The sequence below is a fragment of the Aptenodytes forsteri genome, unplaced genomic scaffold (genome assembly GCF_000699145.1).
Source record: "Aptenodytes forsteri isolate BGI_AS27 unplaced genomic scaffold, ASM69914v1 Scaffold255, whole genome shotgun sequence".
Lineage (NCBI taxonomy): Eukaryota > Metazoa > Chordata > Aves > Sphenisciformes > Spheniscidae > Aptenodytes > Aptenodytes forsteri.
The window spans coordinates 10,399,252-10,411,548 of record NW_008794888.1 but is presented as its reverse complement, the minus strand read 5'-3'; the positions used below and the strand labels follow the sequence as shown (position 1 = coordinate 10,411,548).

At 39.0% G+C, this 12,297-nt stretch overlaps 1 protein-coding gene across 1 annotated transcript in view; it reads left to right on the top strand.

Annotated features, from left to right (window-relative positions):
- The window catches only part of MYLK (myosin light chain kinase), a 223,972-nt gene that overhangs the window by 115,078 nt on the left and 96,597 nt on the right, over window positions 1–12,297 (top strand). Inside the window, exon 11 of the mRNA XM_009274992.2 lies at window positions 3,030–3,182. Coding sequence (XP_009273267.2) covers window positions 3,030–3,182 — 153 coding nt within the window. The remainder of the gene's footprint in view (window positions 1–3,029; window positions 3,183–12,297) is intronic.

Below are 12,297 nucleotides of genomic sequence, written 5' to 3'. Positions count from 1 at the left end.
GCAAATCATATGGGACAGGAAGTATAAAGGTCACAAGAAAATATCAAATGCAAATTGTCTTCTAAGCATGACAACGATAACAAACTAGAATTAATTTTTGAAAGGAATAGTGAGAAAAATATGTATATCTCGGTGAAATAATGAATGTAAACACCAAGTTATCAAATCATAAGAAACATGAACACAAGGCTGCTTTGAGAAACAAATAAAAAATAGGAAAAAAGCAGAACAGTGTCACTGCTAGGCTGGCCAGCCCTTGATACTGAACAGCCTGTGTGCTGTCCAATCTGCCTTCCTGTGATCTCCGAGGAATTCACACCACCTGAGAACTAAAAGACTTGCAATAACTTCTTGTGCAATGTTACATACAAGTACTACTTTAGATACTGAGCATTTTTACCAGCTGTGACTAAATACAAACCTAAAACATTTTCCAAGCCATTATATAGATTGACCTCTCTTTCAGGTCAACCAAGACAAAAAACAGATGATGTATGCTGTGCATTGTCTATAATTACTTCTTAGCATCTGTGAGGACGAATACTTTTTTCCATATTCATAGAGACTGCACAAATAAGAGGTACCTGACCGAATTATGGATTTTATTCAAGCTCTTACTCTTCTCTGTAGCTCTACCACCTTCAGTTTCTTTCTTATACTTTTAGCTTCTTTAAATACTTTATTGGTAACTTCTTTTTAAATTGCAGGAATAAGGCCTATATGACTGTGTTTTAAATATATTCCTTTTCATATTGCTTTCCGTGTGGTTTTTTTCGCTAAGCTGAATTGAACCTCCTTCTACTGAATTTAAAAACAGTATGACCATGACTTTAGCATAACAATTCTCTGAGTAGTGTTTGGTTTTAGGATAGCTTTCTGATCTGTTCAGAAAGCTTTTAATAAATGGGCCAGGGGAAAATTTCCTCTCTTCTGGCATAACATGCCAGCAGAAAGGTATTTTTTGTTATTGTTCCTGCTGCCAAGCTGTCATGGAGATTTGACTGTTCTGCCTCTGGAGAAGGGAACATTTCACTGCTGGGAGAGTTGTTTTTATTAGATCAAAATATAAGTACAATGGACATAACTTAGAATCTCGCTGCAGGTTATTCCTCAGGGCTGATATACTTGTGTTTGTTTTCTGGGGTCTGATGAAAAGGCTATTCTGTAAGTGAATTCACTATTCTGTGGATAGTCCTAAAAAATAGTTACAGTTTTGTTGGGAGCTGGAGTGAAAAAGACGATGTCCTGACAAAATTTGAGGACACGGTGAAGGAGACCACATTTTCTTTTTCCACATAGAACACTTACCCTATTCATTTGCTTATTTACAACAGAAATAAAAAGGCATTGTTCTGTTTTTGATGATGCAGCTTTTATCCTGAGTGTATTTCTGGTATGGTTATCATCATAGCATCATTAGGCACCATTAATAGTTTCAATGTCAGAATCCCAGACAGGATTCCTGTCAGGTTAGATATTCTACAGTCAGACCAGGAAGGCAGTCCAGTGCCCCATGTCCTCTTACAGAAATCTTTGTCTGCTTGGGCTTTAGCTCTACATGTACGTATTTGAATGTAATGTTATTCCCACATGCAAAAAATATGTGATTGGACCTAATAGTTACAACAGTCTGTGTGTAACTGAGTGAAAGGGAGCTCAAAGGAACCGGTAATAAGAATATGTGACCTGTGAAGAAGGTGGAGAGTATTCTAAAATTGGAGTCTTCTGGGCAGTTGATTAAATGTTCACCCCAGTTTTTCATGTGGTAGAAAATTTGCTAACTTAACAAACAGATGACTTGTAAGATAAGTAAAGGAACAAGATCATCTACCACATTTTATAATATATTTAAGTATTGGATCATGCTGATTTTGGCACATGTTTGTATTTCAGAATGAAACTTTGTATGCAGATAGATAGTGCATAGATAATGACTGCCTTCTGAGTTTGCTAGTGTTGAAAATCAGAGATGTGAGAAAAATCTGTCCCAGCATTTAATTTATCTTGCTCATAGTGCAGAGCTGGTTCTTAAAAACCAGAGCTTTTGTCCTAATCTTTTAAAATGATTTTGGCAATGAAATAAATTTTGATCTTTCCTTTTGACCATGATTTCCCAGGTGACAGATGTCTTTGATTCAGTCCTGCACAATATCTCTGCAGTTTCACCCTCTTCTCTTAGATAACCCTAATTTCTTTTTCCAGTTTTATGCACAGATATCAGGCCCTCTTAAGCATTGCATACACTGGGAAAGCAACCAATGATGTCAGTAGTGGAAACTATTTAATATTGGGAAAACAGATTGCAGAAGCATTTCAGAAAGTGAGGCTGAGATTGATGACAGTTCCTGAAACAATAGCAAGGCAACTTTAACCAGTCTACACTAACATTTAAGCATGTTCCAAACCAATTCAAGGAACCAGTTTCTTAAAATGAACTTCTTTAATAGTCACGTCACCACAGATCAGACTGTACCTGTCTGTTACCAGACTATACATACTGTAGTGTAGATTGACTGCTTGTGTAAATCAGCCTCTTGGCTCCATCATAGGTTTTGCTGTCTCTCTTGGAATGTCTTCCACTACAAAGTACTTGATGGAGGACTTCAAGTGCTTCTCCATGCCCAACAGGTTTTGCACATCTAGACAATAACGCTAATATCTAGTTTCAAGCAAAGTACAAGATGGAGACAATGTCCGAAGCAAACACACAAGACATTTCTTTTCTTATCCACCTGAAAGAGAATCTATTCAAAATACAAAGATAAACCTTTCTCCTCTTGCTGCTACTCAAGGTAGCACCCAGTGAACCTAATGGTGAGATTTGTCTGACAACCATATTCTGTTTTGTGCTGGGGATGCTGCTGTTTGTAGTCAGTAGGGAGCAGTGGCTGTGCACCAGAGAGCGGGATTTGGCTCTGCACTTTAATATACTGGCTGGTGTTAGGCATCCAGATTTCACTGAAAACAAGAAGTGCTTTTGAAACTTGTGGCTGATGTATTAAGACAATTCTCTTCCTTTCTGTCTGCAGACCAGCCAATTCAGTATGCCCATTCCACTTTTGAAGATGGAGTTGCAAAATTGACTGTCCAAGATGCCCTACCAGAAGATGATGGCATTTATACATGTCTGGCTGAAAACAACACAGGACAGGCATCTTGCAGTGCTCAGGTCACAGTCAAAGGTGAATATCTCAGCCTGCTGTAATTACTGCAATGATATCAGCTATAATTTTTTTTTTTTTTTAAATCTTAGATCCTTAACACAGGTGATTGTAAGTGGATTTCATGTTTTTTCTAAGCTATTGTCAGCTGGGTACCTTTTCTCCCCCTTGGAGGTGTGTGCAATTTAAGTGCTTAAGGACTGTGAAATGTAAAGTAATATGCATATTTCAGAAAAAGGTATTAATGCTCTGACATTATCAAGAAGGGCTTAGTGTGGTACAGAGCAGTGAGGCTAAGTTTTGGAAGAGGTGTACCAGTGTAGGAAAGGACTGTCACTGCTGAGAGAAAAATAAGTGCAGTATCACCAGTATCACCCATCAGGCAAAGAGTGTTATGGTGAGGAGGCAGATGCTATCCCTTTTGAAAGGCAGAGCACAGAGACCAGTGCCAGGGACTGCAATTATGATAGCAAATGCCAATATTCTTCTTCTGCTACCAGGATTTATCAGAGATAATTCTGAAGAGGTATGTATCAGCTAATTGGGAGCAGTATATCTCTAAATAAGCATAATTTTGGTAGTGAAAGTGCTAAAAGAACATTGTAGTAAGCAATTGAGGTAATCTGTTGTCTCTGAAATCTGAGAGCACCCTCTTCGCAAATATCAATAATTTGATACCCTCAGTGCTGATTTGACATAGCTGATTTGTCCATGAAAGCCATATTTCTGCACTAGATCAGAGTTTGCAATGAAGACAAGAGATGACAGAATCCCATGGATAAACTGAACAGTGAGGTAGTATCAGTCAGTATTATGGTCGTCTTATAATCTCACCTGGCATCAGTTTATACAGGTGTTTTGTTTTATGGCCTGGAGATGATCAGCCCCCTCCCTCTACAATCCCCCTCCCTCAGACTCCCCCTCCTTCTAGAATCAAGCCTGTGTTTGGTATTTGTCATCTGCAAATGATTTTTTCCCAAAGTTATAATAGTTTGGCACTGCCTATCCAACAGACTGCTGAGTGACAGCTGCCAAGGGAACTATCCATTTGTCTATGACCAAATAATACCTGCCTCAAATTTGTACATGCAGCTTGTTGGGAAGTGTACCCTGATCCCTGGGATCCCAAGATTTGTCTTTGTTTGCCAATGTTCTGTGGTGTTTGTCTACAGCACTTCAGTGATATGCCTGCCCCTATTCTGTCTGTATGAATCCACTTAAAACCCTAGACAAGCTTAAAATGAAAACAAAGCAATTCTGGTAAACCTATGAGTTAATTTCTTGATTACTGAATTGGAAATGCAGTCATTCCCTCCCCGCCCGCCCCCTCCTCCCCCCTCCTGAAAAAAAACACAAAGCAGGAAAACACTGATTTAAAATAAGCCTGAAACTAATCTGTTCTCAAAGCTGTCATTTATAATTTCTCTGAAGCATTTCATCTGCATTAGCTAAGGGCCAATCAAGAGCGCTCCACCTCAAGGGAGCTGTCTTTGACATGGGACCTGCTGATTCTTCACTGGGACACAGAAACCAAAAAGACAGTCGCTCTCTTACTAACCATTTCTGAGTTATTTTAGGGTTGACATACAATGCTAACGTGGGAGCAATAGTGATCTAGCCTTTCCCTAGGCTTGTGTACTCTGCTGAGCTATTTCAGGCTACGTAGTTGCTGTTACACTGAGTTGGATTCCTCCTGTACTTTAGCTAGTCTGGGGCTAGAAAGCTGCATTGCCACTGTTATGGGGAGGTAGTTCCTCTGTTTTGCATCCCATTCTATTTTCTGGGAGTCATGGAGTGTGGGGGGAAGAACAGGAGCAAAATTAAGAACATGCGTGACAGGCTGTAAAGCCATGTGTTCAACATTTTTACAGCTTTAGCTGACCCCTCCACTTCCTCCCTAAAACTCATTATGTCCCTGTTGCCATGAGGATTACAGTAACTTTCCCCAAGACTCAGATCAATGTGGATTTGCCTGCCAAAAATAGTACCAAATTTAAAATCGTGATTTCCAAATCTCTTATCTGTTCATATATTTTTGCCATCAGACCCTCTAGCAAATGCTTATTAGCATTAGAGTTCTCTGAGACTCTGAATGCTGCTGCTAAGGCTTCTCTAAATGCTCAGCTTTTGCAGACAGATTACAGCAGGAAATCAGTGTACGTGCAGAAAGAGAGAAAACTTCAAAAATCCTCTCCTGACCAGACATTGATTTTTGGAATAAAGTCTGTAAAAACTGTTTCTGAATTGTAACCCATCTCTCTCCAGTTCCTTTTTGTCTCCAAGATGATTTAAGGTTTTCAGGTTTCATGCAGTGCTCAGTTTGTTCATTCATTGTTAGAGAAATATTTTCCTTTTGTATGTGAAAAGTAATTTGTATTTAATCTAAGAAGGAATGGATGTTCTTGGCATATCGTCAGTATCAGACCAGTGTCAGAATTCAGCTTTTCCTTAACTTGCCACTGTGGTCCTTGGAAACATCTCTGAATTTGTCTGGGTCTACATTTCACTTCATATTGCCATTTTTGGCTTTGCTATTCTAATGCAGCAAGGGTCTCATGGAGAGACATATCTGCTGTGATCATTGGGGAAACTTTAGCTGGAGTGAATTGTCTGTCTTAACAGTAAAACTCAATTTTATTTTTCAAAGGCAAAAAGCTCCACCTTCTAAATTAAATTAAGCTCACAGATAACTCAGAAAAGTCCCATACTGGCAGCAAGGATAGTCAGTGACAAACTATTCAAAGGAAGAAAAACAACCACAACGTAAGCCTCATGTTTAAATTATAGTACATAATGATACTTAAACCTGCTAGTAGGTTACAGGTGTTACCTGGCCACATAATTATGTTTTCTGATCATCTTTTGTGCATTCTTTGTCCTTTAGGAGATCTGTTGCTTTGTTTTTGTCAAAGGAAATTTCCTTTTGTGGGATTATTGTAGGAAACAACATTTTAAAGGCCCTTTGTTCCATAAAGGGCTACTGCTCCAAGTCCTGTTAAACACAAGGGGGGCATTTTTTCCAGTACTTTCAGTATGCTTTGCATTGGGCCCTGGATAACTAGCTAGGCTTATTGTGGCATAGCATTCCTTCTAAGTCATCAGTCTCAGATTCATTTATGGTTGTCTTTTGCTTCCTTATTACTAAGCAGGATAAATTCTGCCTAGCACTGAGCAACCCCAGTCCTTCCTTGGTTTTGTATGAAAAACACTGAAGGTACTTAGCTGTTTGTAGGAGGCTTTTGGCACTGTGTCGAAAAAGTCCCACACTTCATATGGATGGGGCATAAGAAATGCAATGGTCTTAAAAAATTCTTTAAGAATCTTAAAAAAGTCTTTAAGACAGGAAAATAACATCTTCAGATCACTTAAGTAAGTGATCTGAAGGCTGAGTAAATTGGGATAGATCCATTAGGCAGTCTGTGGAGAAACTAAGTTAATCAAGGTGAAGCTAATTTTGGCCTTGTAAAAGACTAAGTAGACTAAATTGAATCCTGATAGCCGTCTTCCCTGTGACAGTGGTTTCTTACAGCTGAAATACAGGTAGAGATGAACTACAGAGAACAAGCAGCACTTCTTTGAAAAAACAGCCTAACAAATGTCTTCGCCATGAGAACTTTTTCTAACTGAACTCTCCAGTGAGTGGGGTGCACTGGATAAAATGCTAGATAATTATTCTAATGCAAGAAAACCTGAGAGGTGAGAAGCATGGTCGAGGTTACTCAAACATTCAATTATAGGTGTTCCTGAAATGGTACCATTTGCTGCTCTGCAAATGTTAGAATTTTTTTCCTTTAAACTTATGCATCATTTTCAATACACAGGAAAATCAGAATGTGGGAGGCTTTGGGGCTGATGTACTGTACAAATTTTTTTAAAAAGTTTATAAACAACGTGTGCACAACTGAGTTGTTTCTGTTATTGTATGTGCAAGCTAGGCAATTGGGTTGGTGTTCCCATTTAATATTACAATTTTCATATTGTTTTGTGATATGAAAATAAGTATACGAGCCATTTCTAAATACACCAGGCATCCCATTTTAAAAAAAAAACCAAAACAGCTCCTTAACAGGGATATGCACGGTACATTCAGGTCACCTGAAATATACAGTGATTATATACTGATGGTGATTGTAAATACTGAAGTTGAATATTAATATTAATAAGCTTTTTATCAGGGTGGCTGAGCATTTTAATCAGTTTTTTATGAATAGGAAACTGAGGTGAGAAGAAGTTAATTGACTTTGGATGTACCTATATAGTGAGTCAGTGTTAGTGCTTTGCTGTAGCTGTGACAATCAGAGTATATAGGCAGGACAGCTAGTGGTAATAACTGGCATAGTTGGAAGGTAAGGCCAGCTCCCAGGCATAGTAACTGTTCTTCAGGTCTGCCTCATACCTGAGAGAAGTCTTCTGATACGTGGTTGTTTCTGTCAGTTAACTAATCACTGACAAGGAATTGTAGGTCAGATCCACCTGTAGAAAAGATGTGTCAAAGGGATATTTAACCACCTGACATTCACACCAATACCTGGGTGTACTACACGAGATTACAGGCTGGAGGGAGAGCGGGAATAGGGATGGGACATATGATGGGCTCAATCTGCTGTTGTGCCAAAACAAATTAATACTGTGTGTAGGAAGCCTTTGTTCTTTTGCAAACAGACTCTGTATCTAAGAGAGGAAGTTAATTGTTTTTTCCAGCTTCCTCTAGGTATAGTATCAAGCTGGAGTGCTTGTTACATGAGGGCTGACTCCTAGGAGAATGTCCTTCTCTCGGGCAGTTCTGCAGTAGATGACAAACAAAATATCTGACCCACTCCAGGCTCCTTGAGAGTTCTCCAGCCTCCTCCCACCAGGCAGCAGCATCACTGATTGATTGATTTCAAGAGGGAGGGCACGAAGCATGGGTAGTGATAGCAGCAGCACAGGCTTGCAGCCAGCGTACTTTTGTGGGCTCTAATGCTCTGCAGCCACCCGTTTTGCTGATGCTTGTCTTCTGCATGCTGCTTTTTTGAATAGAGGCCTAATACTGCCTCCCTTGGTGAGCAAACACTATTCAGCAAATACTGCTGCTCCTGCTCATTGGCTTTTGGCCTCATTTCTCCCTCCCTGCCAGCAGTGCACTTTCCTGACTTCACATCTGTTCCCCTTTCTCCCCCACCACTTTCTGTTCACACTTTTTTTTTTTTAGTGCAGCCTCCCCAGCATAAGTGTCTATGTTGGGAAGCCTGTAGCCCTTACAATCCGATTACTGTAGTCATTCATTGATCATTGGACGAGCAGATTAGAGTCACCTGAAAGCCTGTCAGAGTCCCTGCTGTAACCAGTTTATCAGAGCAGTGAAGGGAGATGATTTCTGGAAAACCAGTTCGTTTTGTTCCTGTCACTCTTCCATCTGGTGTGAGTGGGACTATAAAATATAACCAGGTGGAAGAAAGGCTTTCAGGTAGGAGTCTTTTCTTCCAGTCATGAGAAATGCTGTCTTTAGGTCATGAGTTGTTTTTCTTTCTATCTCAGAATGACCTCTCTTACATTAATCTTTTAAAGAAGGTTATCATTGCAATAAGGAGCCTCTCTTTGAAGACTTAATTGAGAGGCTACGGCTTTGTTTCTCTGAGATATATATTTCTGCCTAAGGTAAATGAAGTATGATGCATTACTTGCCTACAGTGATGAAATATTTATGACAGCTTTTCAAAGTCACTATTTATTTGAAAGCATTTTGCTGTATTTCAAGCATAACATATATACAAAGGGCTATAGAAGACTTTCCAAAATATACGAAATAGTCTTGTTGAATGTCCAAAAGGCATTCCAGACCAGTAGCCTGGTGGAACCACTTGGCTATGTAAGAATTGGTTTCAGAGCACTAAGTGAAAGGGAGGAGTTTTTTGTTACTGTATTGAAAGGTCAGAGGTAAGCTGTCATGAGCATCAAAGGAACTCTGTTCCAGTGCTTTCAAGAGTGTCCCAAGGTTCTCAGTCCGGCACTCTGTATGGGTCACTAACAACTGTAATCCTTGTAAGACTAAGCTGCTTTTTTTTTTAAATGCCTTCTTTCAGCATGTCAGGACCAAACGTGACACACAATGCTGGCTAGAGACCAAAAATGAAGGACAAAAGCAAAACATGTGTGGAAGCTTTTAATGATATAGGATTTGTGCCATCAATATAAACAAAGTTCTCTAAAGACAGCTTCTTCATATAAATAATTTCCCGTAAAAGGGGAACCAAATTTGGATGCAAATGAGGGATGAGTGCTTGCAGAATGAGCAAAAGTTAAATGGCAGAATTGCATTAATATTTCTTATAAATTAAAAACAAAGATGAGATCCTGACAGAAAAAAAGTTTAAAAAGAAAAGAAAGAAGAAAAAAACCCACCCCTACATCTGATGGTCGTCTCAACTGTGAAGTGATCAAATGCTGTGAACATTAAGCTGTTATGTACCGGAATGACAGAAAATAGATGGTTATTATAACAGTCTTGGGAATGGCCCTGCATTGACCGAGGGTCAAACTGTCCCAACTTGGATTGCCAAATTCTGTAATGCTCTAAGTTTCAGCTGAAAGGTGGAAGTCATCAAAATACATATAAAACCAGTTAACTGAATATACGCCTGAATAATTTTGAAAGCATGGGCATGATGTTGCCCCAAAGAATGTTTCCTAGAGCAGCTGATGTGGGAACTCAAACAGTCAGCCATCAAACTATCTTGTAGGATTAGCTCAATTTATAAAACTCTCCAGAAATGACTGTTGTGCAGGTAGATTTGAGGTAGGCAAGCTGTAGGATGGGAGGAAGCCCTAATCAGAATTAATTACTGAAAGTTGGTCCCAAAGCATCTGAGAGTTGGCTGTAGCGTGTGTTTTTCTGGAGGAAAATGGACTTGGTTTCTGACACTAAGCATCATTTCTGTCTGCATTCATTTTCTGGCCTTTTTCCTGCTTTTCTTGTGTAGTTATGAATTCACCCAGCTTATGTTACTTCTATGAATTGACTTCCAACCTAGCTTCACTGAGCTTCCTTTCCATGACTACTAGATTAACTTGAATTTATCAAAACACAGTCCTGTTGTGCAAATATTGCTAAACAAATGACGAAGAGCAAATGCATATTTTAGTCACTTGTGTACCATCAGTCATGATAGATCAGATGGAGTAGCCACCAAAGAGAAATTTAGTCTGTAGAATGGTTATGTAACAGTTAAAAACCACGACATCATAGGTAAAATGGCTAACTAAGTGCTAGAAGTGACCTGTTTCAACATCTAAGCTTTTCATCTCCAGTGCCTCATACTTAGGCAAAGTGAGAGTCACAAATGGAAGAGTACCTGTAGGATTGGTATTTGCCTTTAAACTACAAATCAAAAGGTGAAATACATCTTTAAGCAAGTTGTTTCCCAATGTTAGAATTAAAATTACAGAGGCAGCAAGACAGACTCTAAGGATATATCTGTGCCTACTTTTTTCACTTTTTTTTTTTTAAAGATAATTAGCACTTCTGTTAGTGTGAGTTTTGTCCCTTTCTATTAATTTCTCTCAGATTTGGGAGCAGACATGTTGACAGTATTTAGAAGCCTGTTGAGAATCTTGCATTACCAGCTGATGTAAAACATATACACAAACATATATACATGCTCCAGTGCAAAAACCTCATGGAAGTTTCACTTACGGATGAAAGATTCTTGCATAAGCAGAGGAGCATGGCCAACGTTTACAGAAAAGTAGAGGACGTCAGCATCTCAGAAACGTTTTGTCATGTGTTCAAGAAAATAATTTAAAAATGGCTTTTAATCAAAGGATTCTGAACTAAAGGGATTGGTTTGAGAGCAGGGTGATGTGCATGTTTCTGCTCAGTTTAAATATTTTTGTGAATACCGTTATCAAAAGTATAGGGAAATGGGAGGACCATGGAGAACAGTTGTGAGTGTATCAGCAACGGATATTCAGCACCAGCAGAAAGAGGAGAGCTGTAAAGGTGAGAATTAAAGAATTGCTTTATGAACAGCATATGCAGGAGGAAAAGTAGAGTTGTAGGAAAGGAAGGTTCAAGTAAGGAAAAGATGAGATGGGTTTGCCTAAGGGAAGCATCTGTCTTTGAGTTAAGTGACTGAAGAGAAATCTGAGAATTTCCAACACGTAAGCTGGTGTGTATAGAGCCAAGTAAGGATGGCAAGTTCTTAAAGGTATGTTTCTCCAGTTTAGTCTTACAAATTTAACAGCGTGTTGCTCAAGCATCTAACTGGGTTGCAGCATAGAGTGCCTAGGTTAGTATGGCCAACCAAACTGAAAACAAAGCTGAAAGAAAAAAAAAAAAAATACAGGGCCCCCATGCTGAAATTTAGCAGGTCCTGCCTTGTCCTTACTAGTTCTGCAAGTCTATGCAGTTCTCTTGCCCTAAAAGGCAAAAATGCCCACATAACAGAAGCAGCATAACAGAATTTGTTGTATGTACATTTAGGATAGAAAATATGTCTAACTAGGCAGATATACCACTCTAACACCTGCTTTAGCACTTTTTCTTGAGATCTAATTTTGTCAAGCTGTGATACCTCACTTTTAGAAGAACAAGGTTTCTATTTTACGGACTGGAAAAATGAGCAATACAGAGATGTCCAAGCGCCTTAATACAGGTTATAGTGTGAGTTCTAATGAGCAGGTCATTCCTTTGCGGTAGAGGAAAGGAACAGAGGGCAAGAACTTTATATAGCTGTATATACCACTGGAGGTGTTTCCATGCAGCTTCATTTTAGTTGAGCCTTGACTGCCAGTCCACATACACAGACTTTGCCTTTTTTTTTTTTTTCAGGGTGATGTCTTAGTTTGAGAGATTTTTAATACAAATTCATCAAGAAGAGACAACTGACCACAAACAGTGCCATAGCAGAACTATGTTATCTTTCCTGGACTTAAATGCCAAACAAGCCTTGCTTTAGAACTCCTTTCTGACACCAACTTTTACCCAGAAATACAATATTGCTGTATTTTTTCTTTTTTTTTTCCTTTATATTAGTCTAACTTCAAACGTTTCGTTGCTCTCAAGCTCAGTCTTATTTGTCTTATTTGAGGGGTTCCTTAAAAGCATTCTTAGTACAGTATCCTTTTGATTACTCACTCAACAGAGTGAGCAGAACCA